The 13,911-nt window shown below is 41.6% G+C and overlaps 2 protein-coding genes across 5 annotated transcripts in view; one reads left to right on the top strand and one right to left on the bottom strand.

The window, feature by feature from the left end:
- NF1 (neurofibromin 1) overlaps positions 1 to 13,911 on the top strand; it is a 270,036-nt gene that overhangs the window by 175,099 nt on the left and 81,026 nt on the right. The window lies entirely within an intron of this gene.
- On the bottom strand, positions 2,726 to 8,266 carry EVI2B (ecotropic viral integration site 2B). The gene is made up of 2 exons (XM_014060157.2): positions 8,190 to 8,266; positions 2,726 to 5,635 (listed from the first exon to the last, which is right to left on the bottom strand). The coding sequence occupies exon 2, from the start codon at positions 5,613 to 5,615 to the stop codon at positions 4,773 to 4,775; it is 843 nt and encodes a 280-aa protein (XP_013915632.2). The 5' UTR covers positions 5,616 to 5,635; positions 8,190 to 8,266; the 3' UTR covers positions 2,726 to 4,772.

The following is a 13,911-nucleotide window of genomic DNA, read 5'->3' as shown; positions in this document are numbered from 1 at the left end:
ATCTTTTTTGTGCAAAGGCACACTTTTTTCATGAAAAAAATCACGAGGCACACCACCATTAGAAAATGTTAAAAAAATTTAACTCTGTGCCTATATTGACTATATATAAAGTAATTTCCCACGGCACACCTTACACTATGTCACGGCACACTAGTGTGCCGCAGCACAGTGGTTGAAAAACACTGGACTAGATGACCTACAAGGTCCCTTCCAACTCTGTTAATCTCTTTAAACAAGCACCCCCGTCATACAGTGCTTGCTTCATATATTTCTTTACAAAATTATCCAGCCTGGGACACACCACTGTGAAACGATAATTACTTCCTTAGATTTCAGTAACTGGTTGTATTGCCTTTACTGCAGTTGCGATAACTGCAGCCAAAGTGCTTCTAATTTATTAGTCTTTCACGTCCTTCTGTAGGAATGTTAAACCATTCCACCATGGCCAGTTCATTTCGACTTAACAGTAGTAACATTTGTGGATTTGCCGGCTCTGTTTGCTGGCTTTGATTCAGATCCTGCCACAGATTTTGGCCAGTTTAGATCTGCAATCAACCCATTGCATTTGTTGTTCTTCACTCCCTTGTACGATTGGGATGATGTATTTTCCCTGTATGGCCCACTGGCACTTCATTTTGACTGATCAGTGAATGGCCTGATATGCCGCTGCAGCCTTCTGTGATATGACACCTAATTTATATTTCTGTCAATAACCGCAAGGCCTCCAGGTCATGATACTGTTGTTTCCTGTTTAAACCTCTCTTTTTTTGCATATATGCATACTGCATAAAGCTATTCCTTTTCAAAATAAGCAGGGTTATACAGAGCACAGAAAAAGAATAAGGAATAATATTTCAATACTATTCAGTAATAATTGAAGGTGTGAGAGAGAAAACAAGGACTTTCTTAACGTCACCCAGTTGCTACTTTCTCATTTTGTCCTTCCTCTCAACCTATTTACTCTTCATACGTTTATTTATTTTGTGATTGAATTCTTTTTCCAAACTACCTCAGTGTGTTACTTACTCACTGCTATATAGTTAGTCGACATTTATTCTAAACATTATCGCTTCTTGTTCTTTTGTGCAATTGAGTCCCATTCCCATTTCAAAAACATTTGTTTTTCTTGACCTAACCAACTCATACTTTATAGCAGAATGGCCAGAAACATGCTCTTAAACAAGGCGTTTTAATTTCTTGTTACTCATTGCTTACAACTCACCACTTACAACTACAGGTAATCCTCAATTTACAGCAGTTTGTCCAATGACTGTAACGGCACTGAAAAAAATGTCTTATGACTGTTTTTCACAATTACGAATGTTACTGTTCTGACTTAGGCTTCCCCAGTAGTACGAAGCTGAGTTCTCGTCCTGATGAACCCCTTTTCTTTAATTTACAGTGAATTCCTCCCCAGGAAAGTCCCGGCCCACAGTCTTTCAAAATAGTTAATAGTTCACAATTACTGATCTTTATCAGGCTTGGAGAGTGGCCAGACTGATATCTTTCAGATGCCGCAATACTTCGCAAGAATGCAGGAATGAACTAATCCTGCAAACTCCACTCCCCTTTCCTCTTTTATTCCCTATGGGAGGGGCCATTCACCATCCACCTATGGCTTTACTCCCAAGTCAACCCTTGTTCCTTAACTGTTCCCTTCGTCTGGCAACTCTGTGCATGCACACACTGGGAACAGGTTCCAGCTGTTCGTCTGCCTCACTGATGTCTGACTCCGAAGGCAACTGATAACTGTCAGACGGCCCTGGCCCCCTTTCTGCCTCCGACATAGAGCCCTTTCTGAGCCTTCCCCAGACTTCCCCAGACTCCAGGACTGGCCCTTGTTCCTCCCCAACATCCTCACTGTCCAAATTGGGCCACAACAGTTACAGCATCTCCATGGTCATGTGATCAAAATTCAGACACATGGCAACTGACTCATATTTATGACGGTTGCCGAGTCCCAGGGTCTTGTGGATTACTTTTTGTAACTTCTGGCAAGCAAAGTCAAGCCAGATTCATTTGACAACTGTGTTTTAACTTAACAACTGCAGTGATTCACTAAACAACTGTGGCAAGAAAGGTGGTAATATGCGGAAAAACTCACTTAACAAATATTAGCATTGAGCAGCAGAAATTTTGGGCTCAATTGTGGTTGTAAATCGAGGACTACCTGTGTCTTTTTACCAGTATTTGCATGCCTTAATATTTCTCCAGCTATTTTCCTATCTTAAGTAAACAGATTCATCTATTCATTGCTGTTTTAAATGTTCAAGGACACAGGATTAGCTGTACTGTGTTTTCATTTCCCTGCCCGATGTGTTTCTAATGTCACCCAAAACATTCTTGATAACTGCATTAAAGAAGCAAGGGAATATCGGTTTTGTCTTACTCTCTGCTCAGTGTTGAACCAAATATGCTATTTATCCCCTCACTGGGTTTCCTTCCATCATATTCCCCCCCATCTCATTCATCCGTCAACTTTGTGTCTCCATAAAACATTTAATCATCTAGGCTTATTCATTTTATTATACACTTTGTAGCAACAAATATACCGTTTTATTTCCTGTCTCATTCATACATGGTCTCTCTATTTCCTGCCTGGCTAAAGACCAGACTTCCCAGATGTTGCTTGTCACCTATAGTATTCCTTTAGTAAAAATTCTCTCAAACAAAATTCTTCCCAGGATAGCGTAACAAAATAATTGCAAACATTTGTTGAACAACATTCATGGCAAAATCTCTTTATGGTTCTTAAATTCATAGCATCCAATCTTCCCCAATTTGATATTCTTCAAATATTTTGGGATGGCAACCCCTACAATTTGCCAACCAACTTGAGGAAAAGCTGACTTAAAATTTCTAATGCTTTGTGACAACTGGGCTAAAATCTTCCTTGAAGTGCATCTAGGAATAATTGTCCTTGTGAGAGAATAAAGCAGTGGCTCTTTTGGTAATAAACCCTGATCTCTTGAAAGTTAGTAATCCAATTCCCTCTCATTAATAATGTAGAACAATTGGCATGCTTCTCTATGTATGGGTAGAAATGCAATTGCACAAATACATAGTTTTCTGCAAGCTGCAAGCCTATCACACACTAAAGCTGCAGCTAATAAGTATTCTTATCATGGCCACCTAATGTGTGTAATAGAACACCATGTATCGCAATAGGCCAACGTATAGGAATTTGGAAACTGAGAGTAGTTCAGTTTGAGGTCAGGTGCTTTTATGATAAAAAAAAAAAGGGCACAGCTTTTTAGATAAGATATATAAATAGGCTTTCAAGCAAAATGGAAAGTAAGAAAGAGTAAATTGTTGATAACTTTGTGGATACACAGGACGCAGCCGAACATCTACGGGTAATAATTAAGGGAAGGAAAAGAATTATGAAATTCAAAATGACTGTTCAGTCAGAAGTTGTACTGTAATTTCAAAAGAGGAAATTTCTCAGAACTTCAGAGTGCAGGCACCAATGTCAAACCTCCACATTGCTGAGTGATTATTTTAAAAGCACTAAATAGTCGCCTTAAGTGCAGGTTTTTTGCTTAGAAAAAGTTCTCACCAAATTAGAAGGATTCCAAGGTGATAAAAGGTTTTTTTTAAGAAAAACCCTGCTCATTAAAAATGAGTCTTTTTCACACATAAGAATTTAGGAGCGATAAATCCATGGGGTACAAAGATGTTCCTGGAACCTGTCCTTGCAACCAAAGCTCACGCTGGCATATCAGAGATTGTAGAGAATGTTTGGCCAAGGAGTCTTCCTGAAAAAGCATCTTCGGAAGTACATGTATTCCTCAACACTGTTCATTTGGTGACTGTTCAAAGTTATAACAGCACTGAAAAAAAGTGATTCATAAGCAGTCCTCGCACTTATGACTGTTGCAGCATTCCCCACAGTCCCAAGATCAACATTCTGGCACTTGGCAACTGGCATGTAGCTTATGTACAATAGTTTTGGTGTCCCGGGGTCACGTCATCACCATTTGGGATGTTCCCAAGTGGCTTCCGACAAGCAAAACCAATGGGGGGAAGCTGAATTCACTTAATGATCATGTGAATCAATTAACGCTGATGATTTAGAACAGAGAACGTAAAATAATAGAATTGGAAGGGACCTTGGAGGTCTTTTGGTCCAAGCCCCTGCTCGGGTAGGCCAATCCTATATCCATGATGGCGAACCTATGGCACGCATGCCAAAGGTGGCACGCACAGCCCTCTCTGTGGGCATGTGTGCCATCGGCAGCTGGTCTTCTGGATTCTGGTATGCCAGCCAGCTGGTCTTCGTGGGCTCTGGAGCGCCAGAAAACTGCTTGAAAAATGGCTTGAAAAAATGGCATTTTCGGGACATTTTCAGGCTGTTTTGGGGGCGTTTTGGGGGCATTTTTCAGGCCAAAAACGCCCCCAAAATAAGTATGCGCACACTGGCCAACTGGTCAGGTTTCCAGCGCTCCAGCACGCAGACATGAATGTGCATACACATACGTTCCGGTTTGTGCACTGAGTGCCAAAAAGTTTCGCCATAACTGCCCTATATCATTTCAGATATATGGTTAAATAAACATGATTAGATAACTGGACAAATTTGCTTAATAACGGTGGCCAGGAAAAAAGCTCATAAAATTGGGCATGGCTCATTTAACAACCACCTTGTTTAGCAATTGTGGCCCCACGTGTGGTCATAAGTCGAGTACTACCTGTATGAAAAGATGAAAAGAAAATGGGTCTACTCTATTTTTTCAGAAGGAAGCGATTACTTGCACCGACACCTATAAAAATCAGTTGCACAAAAAGTCTTCTGGCGGTGGAGGAAATAGCACTGCTTCTTCAACATTTTGTTGGGGCAGATCTGGTGGTATGGAACCCTGGATCTCTACATGTTGTTCCATGGGACGGGATTCAGGGATAAAAACATCCCCATTGACTCCGCTGGGCCAGCTGGCTGAAGGAGGAGAATCTTGTAACCTTGGACTCTCCGGCTGGAGCGAAATGTCAGTTAAGTTGTTTGGTTCCTCGGAAATTTGGGTTTGGCTGCTGGCTGAGGAATCCAAGGTTGCCGTGGCAGTGTGGCTTGACTCGCTCTCTGTACTTGCCTCACCCGATCCCTGTGGAACCTCCAAGGTCTTCCTGGATTCAGACAGTTGCCCTTCTGCATTGTCCAGCAGCTGTGTGTCCTTGTTAAATTTCCATGGCAGAGAGAGAACGGACATCCGTTTTATGCCTTGCAGCGGTTCCTTATCTACCGTGATGTCGGGCACGTCTCCATCGGCAAATGGGGAGCGCCCTGCCCAGTGGGGAAGAGACACACTTGACCTTTTCCGTTGCCTCCAAAGGAAGATGGCAACGATAATCACAATCATGAGCAACAAGATGACCCCAATGGCCACAGCGGCTATTAAATGTTCATTTGCAAGCTTAGGTTCTTTTGTCGGGATAGTAAGCTGGGGTTCGCTGGATGGCCTTTGCTGTACATTTTTGGTAGGGTCTTTTGATTGATTTCCTTGAGACGGGAAGCTTTGGGGTTCAGCATTGAGCGACACGCCCGCAGGCCCCTTTCCAGCGGTGTGGTTCCACCACAGTTGTCCATAGATGAAAATTAGAACGAGGGCCTTGATCGCCATTGTCAAAATTGTGGGGATCTCTTTCGTGGCATGAAGAAGATAAAAGGTAGAGATTAATAACAGCACCACATTTTGCCTCTTGAAGGCCTAGCAACAACAAACATTTATAAACCAATCAGTGTACTAGGTCAGGGATCCCCAAGCTTTTGGGCACTAGGGATTGGTTCCGTGGAGAGAGGTTTTTCTGCGGACAGGAAGGGGTGTGGTTTCATGTGCTGCCTGCATCCCATAGATGGGACTTTGCTTGTTTGCACAGCTTGGTTTCTGGCATGCCACAGCCCAATGCCAGTCCAGGGATATGGGGTTGGTAACAGGTGGGATTCAGCCTGTTCGGACCAGTTCGCGTGAACTGGTAGTTCCAACAATCGGTTGGCCCCGCCCCTGTGCTAGTCTGCCCTATATTTCCTTTGTTTGAAGTCCAGCTGATAGCTGCAGCACAGCCGATTGCCACACCTCAGCTGTTTTACTCACCGAGGCTGCAGTAGTTTTTACTCACAGGGGCTACAGTAGTTTTAGAGCTGTTTTCAAATGCACTGAACACATTCAACGCTGGTTGAATCCCACCATTGGTTGGGAACCCCTGTACTAGGTGATACAGTGGTATCTTGGTATTTGTCAATTGCTTCCAGGAGGTACAATGAGTACCAAAAACTATGAGTAACAGACACATTTGTCCCCTAAGGAATAATGTAAATGAATTTAATACGTTCCCAAACCAAAGACAATGCACATTTTAAGGCAATGCGTAAAAAGATGGGGTTGTCATTACTTTGCATGTGAAATAAACCTAAAAATTAATAAATACTTGGATTAAATAAAGTAAAAATGTCACTTTATTTGTACTGTTTAAAAAAATGCATTAAAATACATAAAATGAGCAAAAGCAAAGATAGGGAATGCGCAAAGGGCAAGAGCTACTGCGTCATCATTTTTTTCGCCCGGAAAGGGTAGCAAATCATAAGGCAACGACACAAGTTCTAGTTTGCGCGTTGAGCACCAAACGAATGACAAGTATCAGGACAAAATTTTCACATCAAAATGTGTTCAGTACCAAATTTGAGGAGTTTCAAAGCAGTTGAGTACCAAGGTACCACTGCAGATGATAGAATAGCCAGAATTTTATAAATTTCTGAGAAAATGTTTAGCTTCAACTTATTTGCTGCTTTTAAGGCTGTCTTTTTTAAAAATGTATTTCAGTGTACAACACATTTATTTATGAACACCTTTTTTTAGCCATCTTTCTTCCTGGGGAACAAAACAATAAAACAAAATGTGCAGTACAAATATAAGTTAAGGAGACTGTGTCCTTAAATGTACAAAGTTTATTTTTTGTACATTTATTTTTTCAGGGGAGGGCTTATTTTAGTGCATGTGCTTAAAAGCCCAATTGGGCTTATTATCCAGGGAGGGCTTATTTGGGGGGAAACTGTAATTTTAATGGATCCAAAAGTACAGCTATTAGTGAAAGGCAGATTTATACTGAAATCATAATTGTTTTTTTTTTTTAAGAAAAACCTGAAGAAATAAAATTGCATATATTGTTAAGAATTTTAAGGGTCTCTTACTTGAGCTAGGGGGTTGGTCTAGAAGACCTCCAAGATCCCTTCCAACTTTCTTATTCTACAAATAAACGGACATAGGCCCCATCTTGTACTTGTTCAGTAAAAGAACAAAAAGACACTGATCTTTTGAGAGGCAATTTGATCTAGTGGTGAGAGTGCTGGTCTAGAAACTAGAAGATTGTGAGTTCTAGTCCCACTTTAGGCATGAAAATTGGGTGTCCCCCCCCCCTTCATGAGGTGCAAAATAAGTATAAGAATAGAGCATGACTTTTACGGAGAGTCATTTTTTCTTGCATTGGGGGTAATTTGCTATTTACAGCAAACAGGTGCAAATATATGAAACAATTAGTGCCTCACATTAGAGCTTGATTAGTGAGCCATATATACCTGAAGAAGCCTGGGTCTTTTTCCCCTTCAATTTGCCTGCTTATCAAAACAACCAATCCTGGCATTCCCAAAAACTGAACTAGGGACACCCTTCTGAATAAACATGTATAAAATTCTGCCATAAATGGTGTGGCTTGCAGTTAAAGGAGCACTGCTTATAGAAACTATTGAATTTCTGCTTAGTCTCATTTTAAAAATTAAAATTGCATTTGTAACCCGCTCTGCAGAACAAGGCGAAATTTGAAGGGCAATGGCTGACTTTGAAAATTGCGAGTTTCTTACTATGCAATGTTGTGCTCCTATTTGCACTGAACATTACATGCAAACTGATCTAATCGTAGACCTAATTCTCTAATTTGGATCCTAGCATTAGAATTTAACCAAGTGAAAGTCCCAGTCGCAAAACAGACCTCAGTATGAAATTTTGAGAAAGTAACTTATTTTAATACATTTTACATAATGGCAGGAAGCACATGGCAATTAAACTGCTATTCGGAGGAGTAAAGAGTGAAGATCGTTTGAGATCCAACCTATTCCTAATTTTTTTCCATATTAGTTTGTTGCCATTTCTTGTTTGTTTTGAAGATTTTTTAAAACAAAAGTAGTATAATTAAGTCTGTCTTACCTTTGGGATTTCTCCTGCACTACTCAATCTCTTGTTTATAGCATAAGTTTTAATGTTACACGATCAGGGAAGTGAGAATGCAGCAAAAACACTTTAAATGGCATGGTGGTTTGCATATTGCAAAAGGATCTTGTTCTGACATAAAGAGGAAGTTTTATCAGTGGACAATGCCGGAAGCCCCTCAAATTAAGAAATATTCAAAGATGTCAGTATAGCTGCTTCCACAAACAAAGGCGAGAACACCAAAACTCCTGCCAAAAAGTTAACAACGGCAGGAGGAATCAAGAGGCTATTACAAAGTTGAGTGAAAAATATTGGCATAACTATACATTATGTGTTTCTACTATTTTTTTTCTTTTAAAATATAGGTTTTTATGAGAATATCATTCATCCCTCACAGCTTTCTCTCAGGAGTCTTAATAAAGGTTAGGGTGTATGTGTGTGAATGTTCCTGCATTGATCTGGTTTGGGCAATCACAGTTCTGTGGGGTTATTTTCTTGCATTACCAATCTAGGTAACATCATCAGTGCTAGAAGGGAGAGGGATTTGCTCTCATTGTATATAGTAGTGGCTTGCTCTGTCAGTGTTGATGGGGGTGGTCTTGGTTCCTTGATTAATCTGTTATTTGCTTGTTGGCACTTCCAACAATACTTCAGTATTGTTCACTGTTGGTCTTGTATTAATCTTGGTGTTAATCTCTGTTTATCTGGGTGTTGATTGCTGGCCAGGAGGTGTAGTGGTCTTTTAGCTTTTTGATTGCCTCTTTTGAATAGTATGTAGATGTTGCTCATCTCTATGTATCCGCTGATGGCCAATTTGTCTAAGGCTTTCAGAACTTCTCTAGCACTTTTCCCAGTTCTACTTTGTAAGGTCAAACATGCGTGAGCTTTTTGCATGAGCCTGCAGGACCTATTACTTCTCCTTTTATATAAGTTGGAGAAGCTAGGAAATTGCAGTTAAATATAGATTCCGGTTGTATAAGAACAAGGAACCATGGTAAATGATTTCTGAAAAAGAGTAACTTAACTTGTTTGGAAGCTATACATCATAGATTAGCTTTGGACATTATAGCTTTGGATATTATTACTACATCCTCCTGGATTTGTTACTTTCTCGTGAGAACAGTGAAGCGTAGAAGCTGTGCATTAGCATTTAAAGAGCACACATATCTTTGCTTATTAAGTCAGGATTTAATCAATTATGAGTAATAACTTCAGCCATGTTTTACACTTTCCTAATTATAGTTTCAAAGGGCTAGATCCAATACTAATGCATCTAAATCCTTATTGTTTCTTTTTTCTTTTTTTTTGCTACAATTTCCTGAAGAAGCCATACTGGTCTGATTAGAGATAATAATACAAAGCCATAATGGGTAGATTATCATACCAAACCAAAAGATGAAATCAACCACTTTGTGGCTTAGTGTCATGGCAACCATGAGCAAAACCCAGTGTGGCATTGCAGGGACTGGTGAGGGAACCAAAATTCAAACATCGGCTCAGCTTTGACAATCTTTGTGTGATCTTGTATCTATGACCTTGAGGTTGTCATGAGTAATAAGACTGAGCAGGTTGGAGCATATAACTCAAGTTCTTGAAGGATGCACAATACACAGTTACCAAAGCAAGCCAGAATTAATTAGCACTGAAAAGAGTAAAACTATTAAGGAACTGAAGGAATTCATGTTGGAAAGAAAAGGAGGGGAATACACAATCCACACATTTGCTGAGCTATAATTAAAACAGTGTTTCTCACTATATCAATCCTAAAGAAAACAAGCACCTTCCAAAGGACAGATACTGTAGCTGAAGCTCAGATACTTTGACTATCAAATGAGAAAGAGGAACTCTTGTCAGTGTTGGGAAAGATGAATGGCAAAATAGGTGGGTACCTTGCTCAACAGTAGTAACTGTGAAAGTGATCTTGGAGTCCTAGTGGACAACCATTTAAAGATGAGCCAGCCGTGTGCAGCAGCTGCCAAAAAAAGCCAACACAGTTCTAGGCTGCGTAAACAGAGGGATAGAATCAAGATCACGTGAAGTGTTAATACCACTTTATAAGGCCTTGGTAAGGCCATACTTGGAATACTGCATCCAGTTTTGGTCACAACGATGTAGAAAAGATGTGGAGACTCTAGAAAGAGTGCAGAGAAGAGCAACAATGAGGATGAGGGGACTGGAGACTAAAACATATGAAGAACGGTTGTAGGAATTGGGTAGATCTAGTTTAATAGAAAGAAGGAGTAGGGGAGACATGATAGCAGTCTTCCAATATCTCAGGGGTTGCCACAAAGAAGAGAGAGTCAAACTATTCTCCTAGGCACGTGAGGGTAGAACAAAAAGCAATGGGTGAAAACTAATCAAGGAGAGAAGCAACTTAGAACTGAGGAGAAATTTTCTGACAGTTAGAACAATTAATCAGTGGAACAGCTTGCCTCCAGAAGTTACCCCAACACTGCAAGTCTTTAAGAAGATGTTGGATAGCCATTTGTCTGAAATGGTATAGGATTTCCTGCCTAGGCAGAGGGTTGGACTAGAAGACCTCCAAGGTCCCTTTCAACTCTGCTATTGTATTATTGTATTAAAAGGAGAAAAGGACTGCAGAGTTTGAGATGGTTAGGATAGTGTCATTGACACAGTGGGCATGCCTTTGGGGAGATTAGAATAGAAATGAATAATGGAGTTGGAAGAGAGCTTGGAGGTCTTCTAGTCCAACCCCCTGCTTAGGCAGGAAACTGTATACCATTTGAGACAAATGGTTGTCCAACCTCTTCTTAAAAACTTCCAGTGTTGTCGCATTTACAACTGCTGGAGGCAAAGTGTTCCACTGATCAATGGTTCTCACTGTCAGGAAATTTCTCCTTACAGTAGTCCTAGGTTGCTTCTCTCTCTGATTTGTTTCCATCCATTGTTTTGCTTTCTGGTGCTTTGGAGAATAGCTTGACTCCCTCTTCTTTGTCGCAGCCCCTCAGATATCAAAACACTGCTATCATGTCACCCCCTAGTCCTTCTTTTCATTAAGCTACACATATCCAATTCCAGCGACCGTTCTTTTATAAATTTTAGTCTCCAATTATATGTTTTAGCCTCCAATAGAGTCAGGGAGAAAGTGCAGGACCTGGAGGGGGGATGCTATGGTCCATGGGGTTGTGAAGAATTTTAGCGACTGAACAAGTTCTTACATTTAGCGAGTGCGATGGCTGTGATCGACTGTTACAAGCTTCCCTAAAGTAGAGGTAGGTAAGGTAGCACCTGCAGGAATCGGGGTGCCCAAATGCTCCCTTTGAATTTGAATTTGAATTTGAATGGATCTGTATGCCTCCCAATCCCGGAGGACTCTTTGGTCTTTGGTTTTTAATAAAGGATTTGAAAGCAAATTATCAGCCACTGGCATTATAGTTCTGTGTAGAGGTCCGTAAGGACCCCATTGAAATGGTGACAACATCTAGGAGGCTGTTTTGCCAGAGATGGTCTCTTTATCCAGGGGATGGGGGGGTGTAGAGTCAAGGTGGGCATCTTCTGCATTTTTGACATGCCAAGTCTAGAAGGTTTGCCACCACTGCCCTAGCAGAACGAACTGTTACAAGCAACAATGGCAGGAACAAGAACCCAAATAATTACAGATAGACTTTGTCTTACAGCCATTCACTTAGTGACCATTCAAACTTTCAATAAGCACTGGAAAAAGTGACACGACCAGTTTTATAACTTGTGACAGTTGCAGCGTCATCGTCCCCCCCGGTCACGTGATCAAAATGAGACACTTGGCAACTGGCAAATGTTTATGACGGTTGCAGTCTCCCGGGGTCATGTGGTCCCCTTTTGTGACCACCCGACAAGCAAACTCAACGGGGAAACCAGATTCACTTAACAACCGCTTTACTAATTAACAAACACAGTGATTCCCTTAACAGCCGTGGCAAGAAAGGTCATAGAATGGGGCAAAACTCACTTAACAAATGTCTCGCTTAGCAATGGAAATTTTGGGCTCAATGCTGGCCATAAGTCTGGGACTCCCTGGCATCAAACAATTGTGCTTATAGAGGAGAGTGAGGCTGATCAGGCTGTCATTAAGGGCCCTTGACCTGGATAGATTTCCTGATGAGCCCATTTTTATATGGCTGTTAGCAAGGGGGGGGAGCTGCGAGAAGGAAGCGCTGTGTTCCTTTGTGGTTGCATGTGGGTGCTGCTGCACAGCTCAGACATCTTCCTCCACAGTTAACTAAGTGATGTTTTGTTTCCTAGGAGAGTTTGCTTGGCTGCTTGATGCTTTTTGTTCCTTGCTGGAGAATTAATGCAGTCTCCAGATCGCTTGGGCTGCTCAAAGCGACGAGACTTCATTGTGATTTTTAAAAAAATGCAAATTCTTAAGCAGCTAAGTATAACGAAGAGGTGATGGTGGGGTCTCCTGGCCCCCTTATCTATCCCTCTCGGTGAAGTAGGGACGCTCCTAAGGATTCAGGATGATGGTTCACCCGTGGTATATAGTTGGCTGCCTCATCCTGCTTGTCAGGATGCTCTCATGTTTTCCTCTGGGAATGAGCTATTCGTGCTTCAGCACTTAGACCTCCTGGAAGCTCCTGCTAAATAGGAAGTGGACCTCTTCCATTTGGCAAACGATAGTAGCCGTTTGGGGCTCTTTGCAACAGATGCTTCTTTTGGGGGGTGGTAGGGGAGAAGAAAGCCTGTTCAATATGCTTCTTACATGGATTGAGTTGGAGCTATAACTCCAACCACCCCAGGCTAGTAATCCAAGACCTTTGAAAGATACTTGATGAAGACCAAAGCATTGCAGAACTGCCTATCCTAAAGATGAACAGAATAACAGAGTTGGAAGGGACCTTGGAAGTCTTCTAGTCCAGGGGGCAGCAAACTGCGGCTCTGGAGCCGCATGTGGCTCTTTCCTCTCTCTGCTGCGGCTCTGTCACCGGTCAGCGCCACAATTTTGAGAAGAGTTTCCGGTGGGGGAGGAAAGAAGCACAATGCGCCAGGAGAAGACTCTATGGCAAGGGGGAGGGTTTTCCAGTTGTCTCCACAATTGATATGGCTTTTATGACAGGTAGAGGAAAAGGTATGCCATGCTAGGAGGAGACTCTATGGTGGGGAAACTGAACTTCCGGTCAACTCCAGAATTGAACAGGGGGCTTCCGGTTAGGACCTTTGTGGCTCCCGCTGTTTTCTTTTCTGTGAGAAATGGGTCCAAATGGCTCTTTGAGGCAGGAAACTCCTTTCAGGCAAATGGTTGTCCAATCTCTTAAAATCTTCTGTGTTGGAGCACTACTTCTGGAGGCAAGCCGTTCCACTGGTGAATTATTCTCCCCGTCAGGAAATTTCTCTTTAGTTCTGGGTTGGTTCTGTCCTTGATTAGTTTCCCTCCATTGCTTCTTGTCCTGCCTTCGGGTACTTTGGAGAATAGGTTGTCTCCTTCTTCTTTGTGTCAGCCCTCCAACTATTGGAACACTGTTTACTTGTTCAAAATTCTCTTACATTTTCATTTTTCGCTGCAAAGCTTGTCTAATGTTAGTGGTGGCTGTCGTGCCATTTAAACACAATTCATGCTCTAATAAAGGAGAATATTTTAGCTCAGGTTTGAAACGAGGGCTCTTGGTTCTTTTCTCACAGACCTTTCACTACCCAAACTAGGTAACATCGTCAGTGATGGTCACTAGTCGTCACTATCAATGATGATGTTGCCTAGTTTGGGTAATGAAAGGTCTGCGAG

The sequence above is a fragment of the Thamnophis sirtalis genome, unplaced genomic scaffold (assembly GCF_051295495.1).
Source record: "Thamnophis sirtalis isolate CommonGarterSnake01/CBP01778 unplaced genomic scaffold, rThaSir2_p1.2 scaffold_6, whole genome shotgun sequence".
In the NCBI taxonomy this organism is placed as follows: Eukaryota; Metazoa; Chordata; class Lepidosauria; order Squamata; family Natricidae; genus Thamnophis; species Thamnophis sirtalis.
The sequence above is the reverse complement of the archived record's forward strand: the minus strand, read 5'-3'. Positions and strand labels throughout refer to the sequence as shown.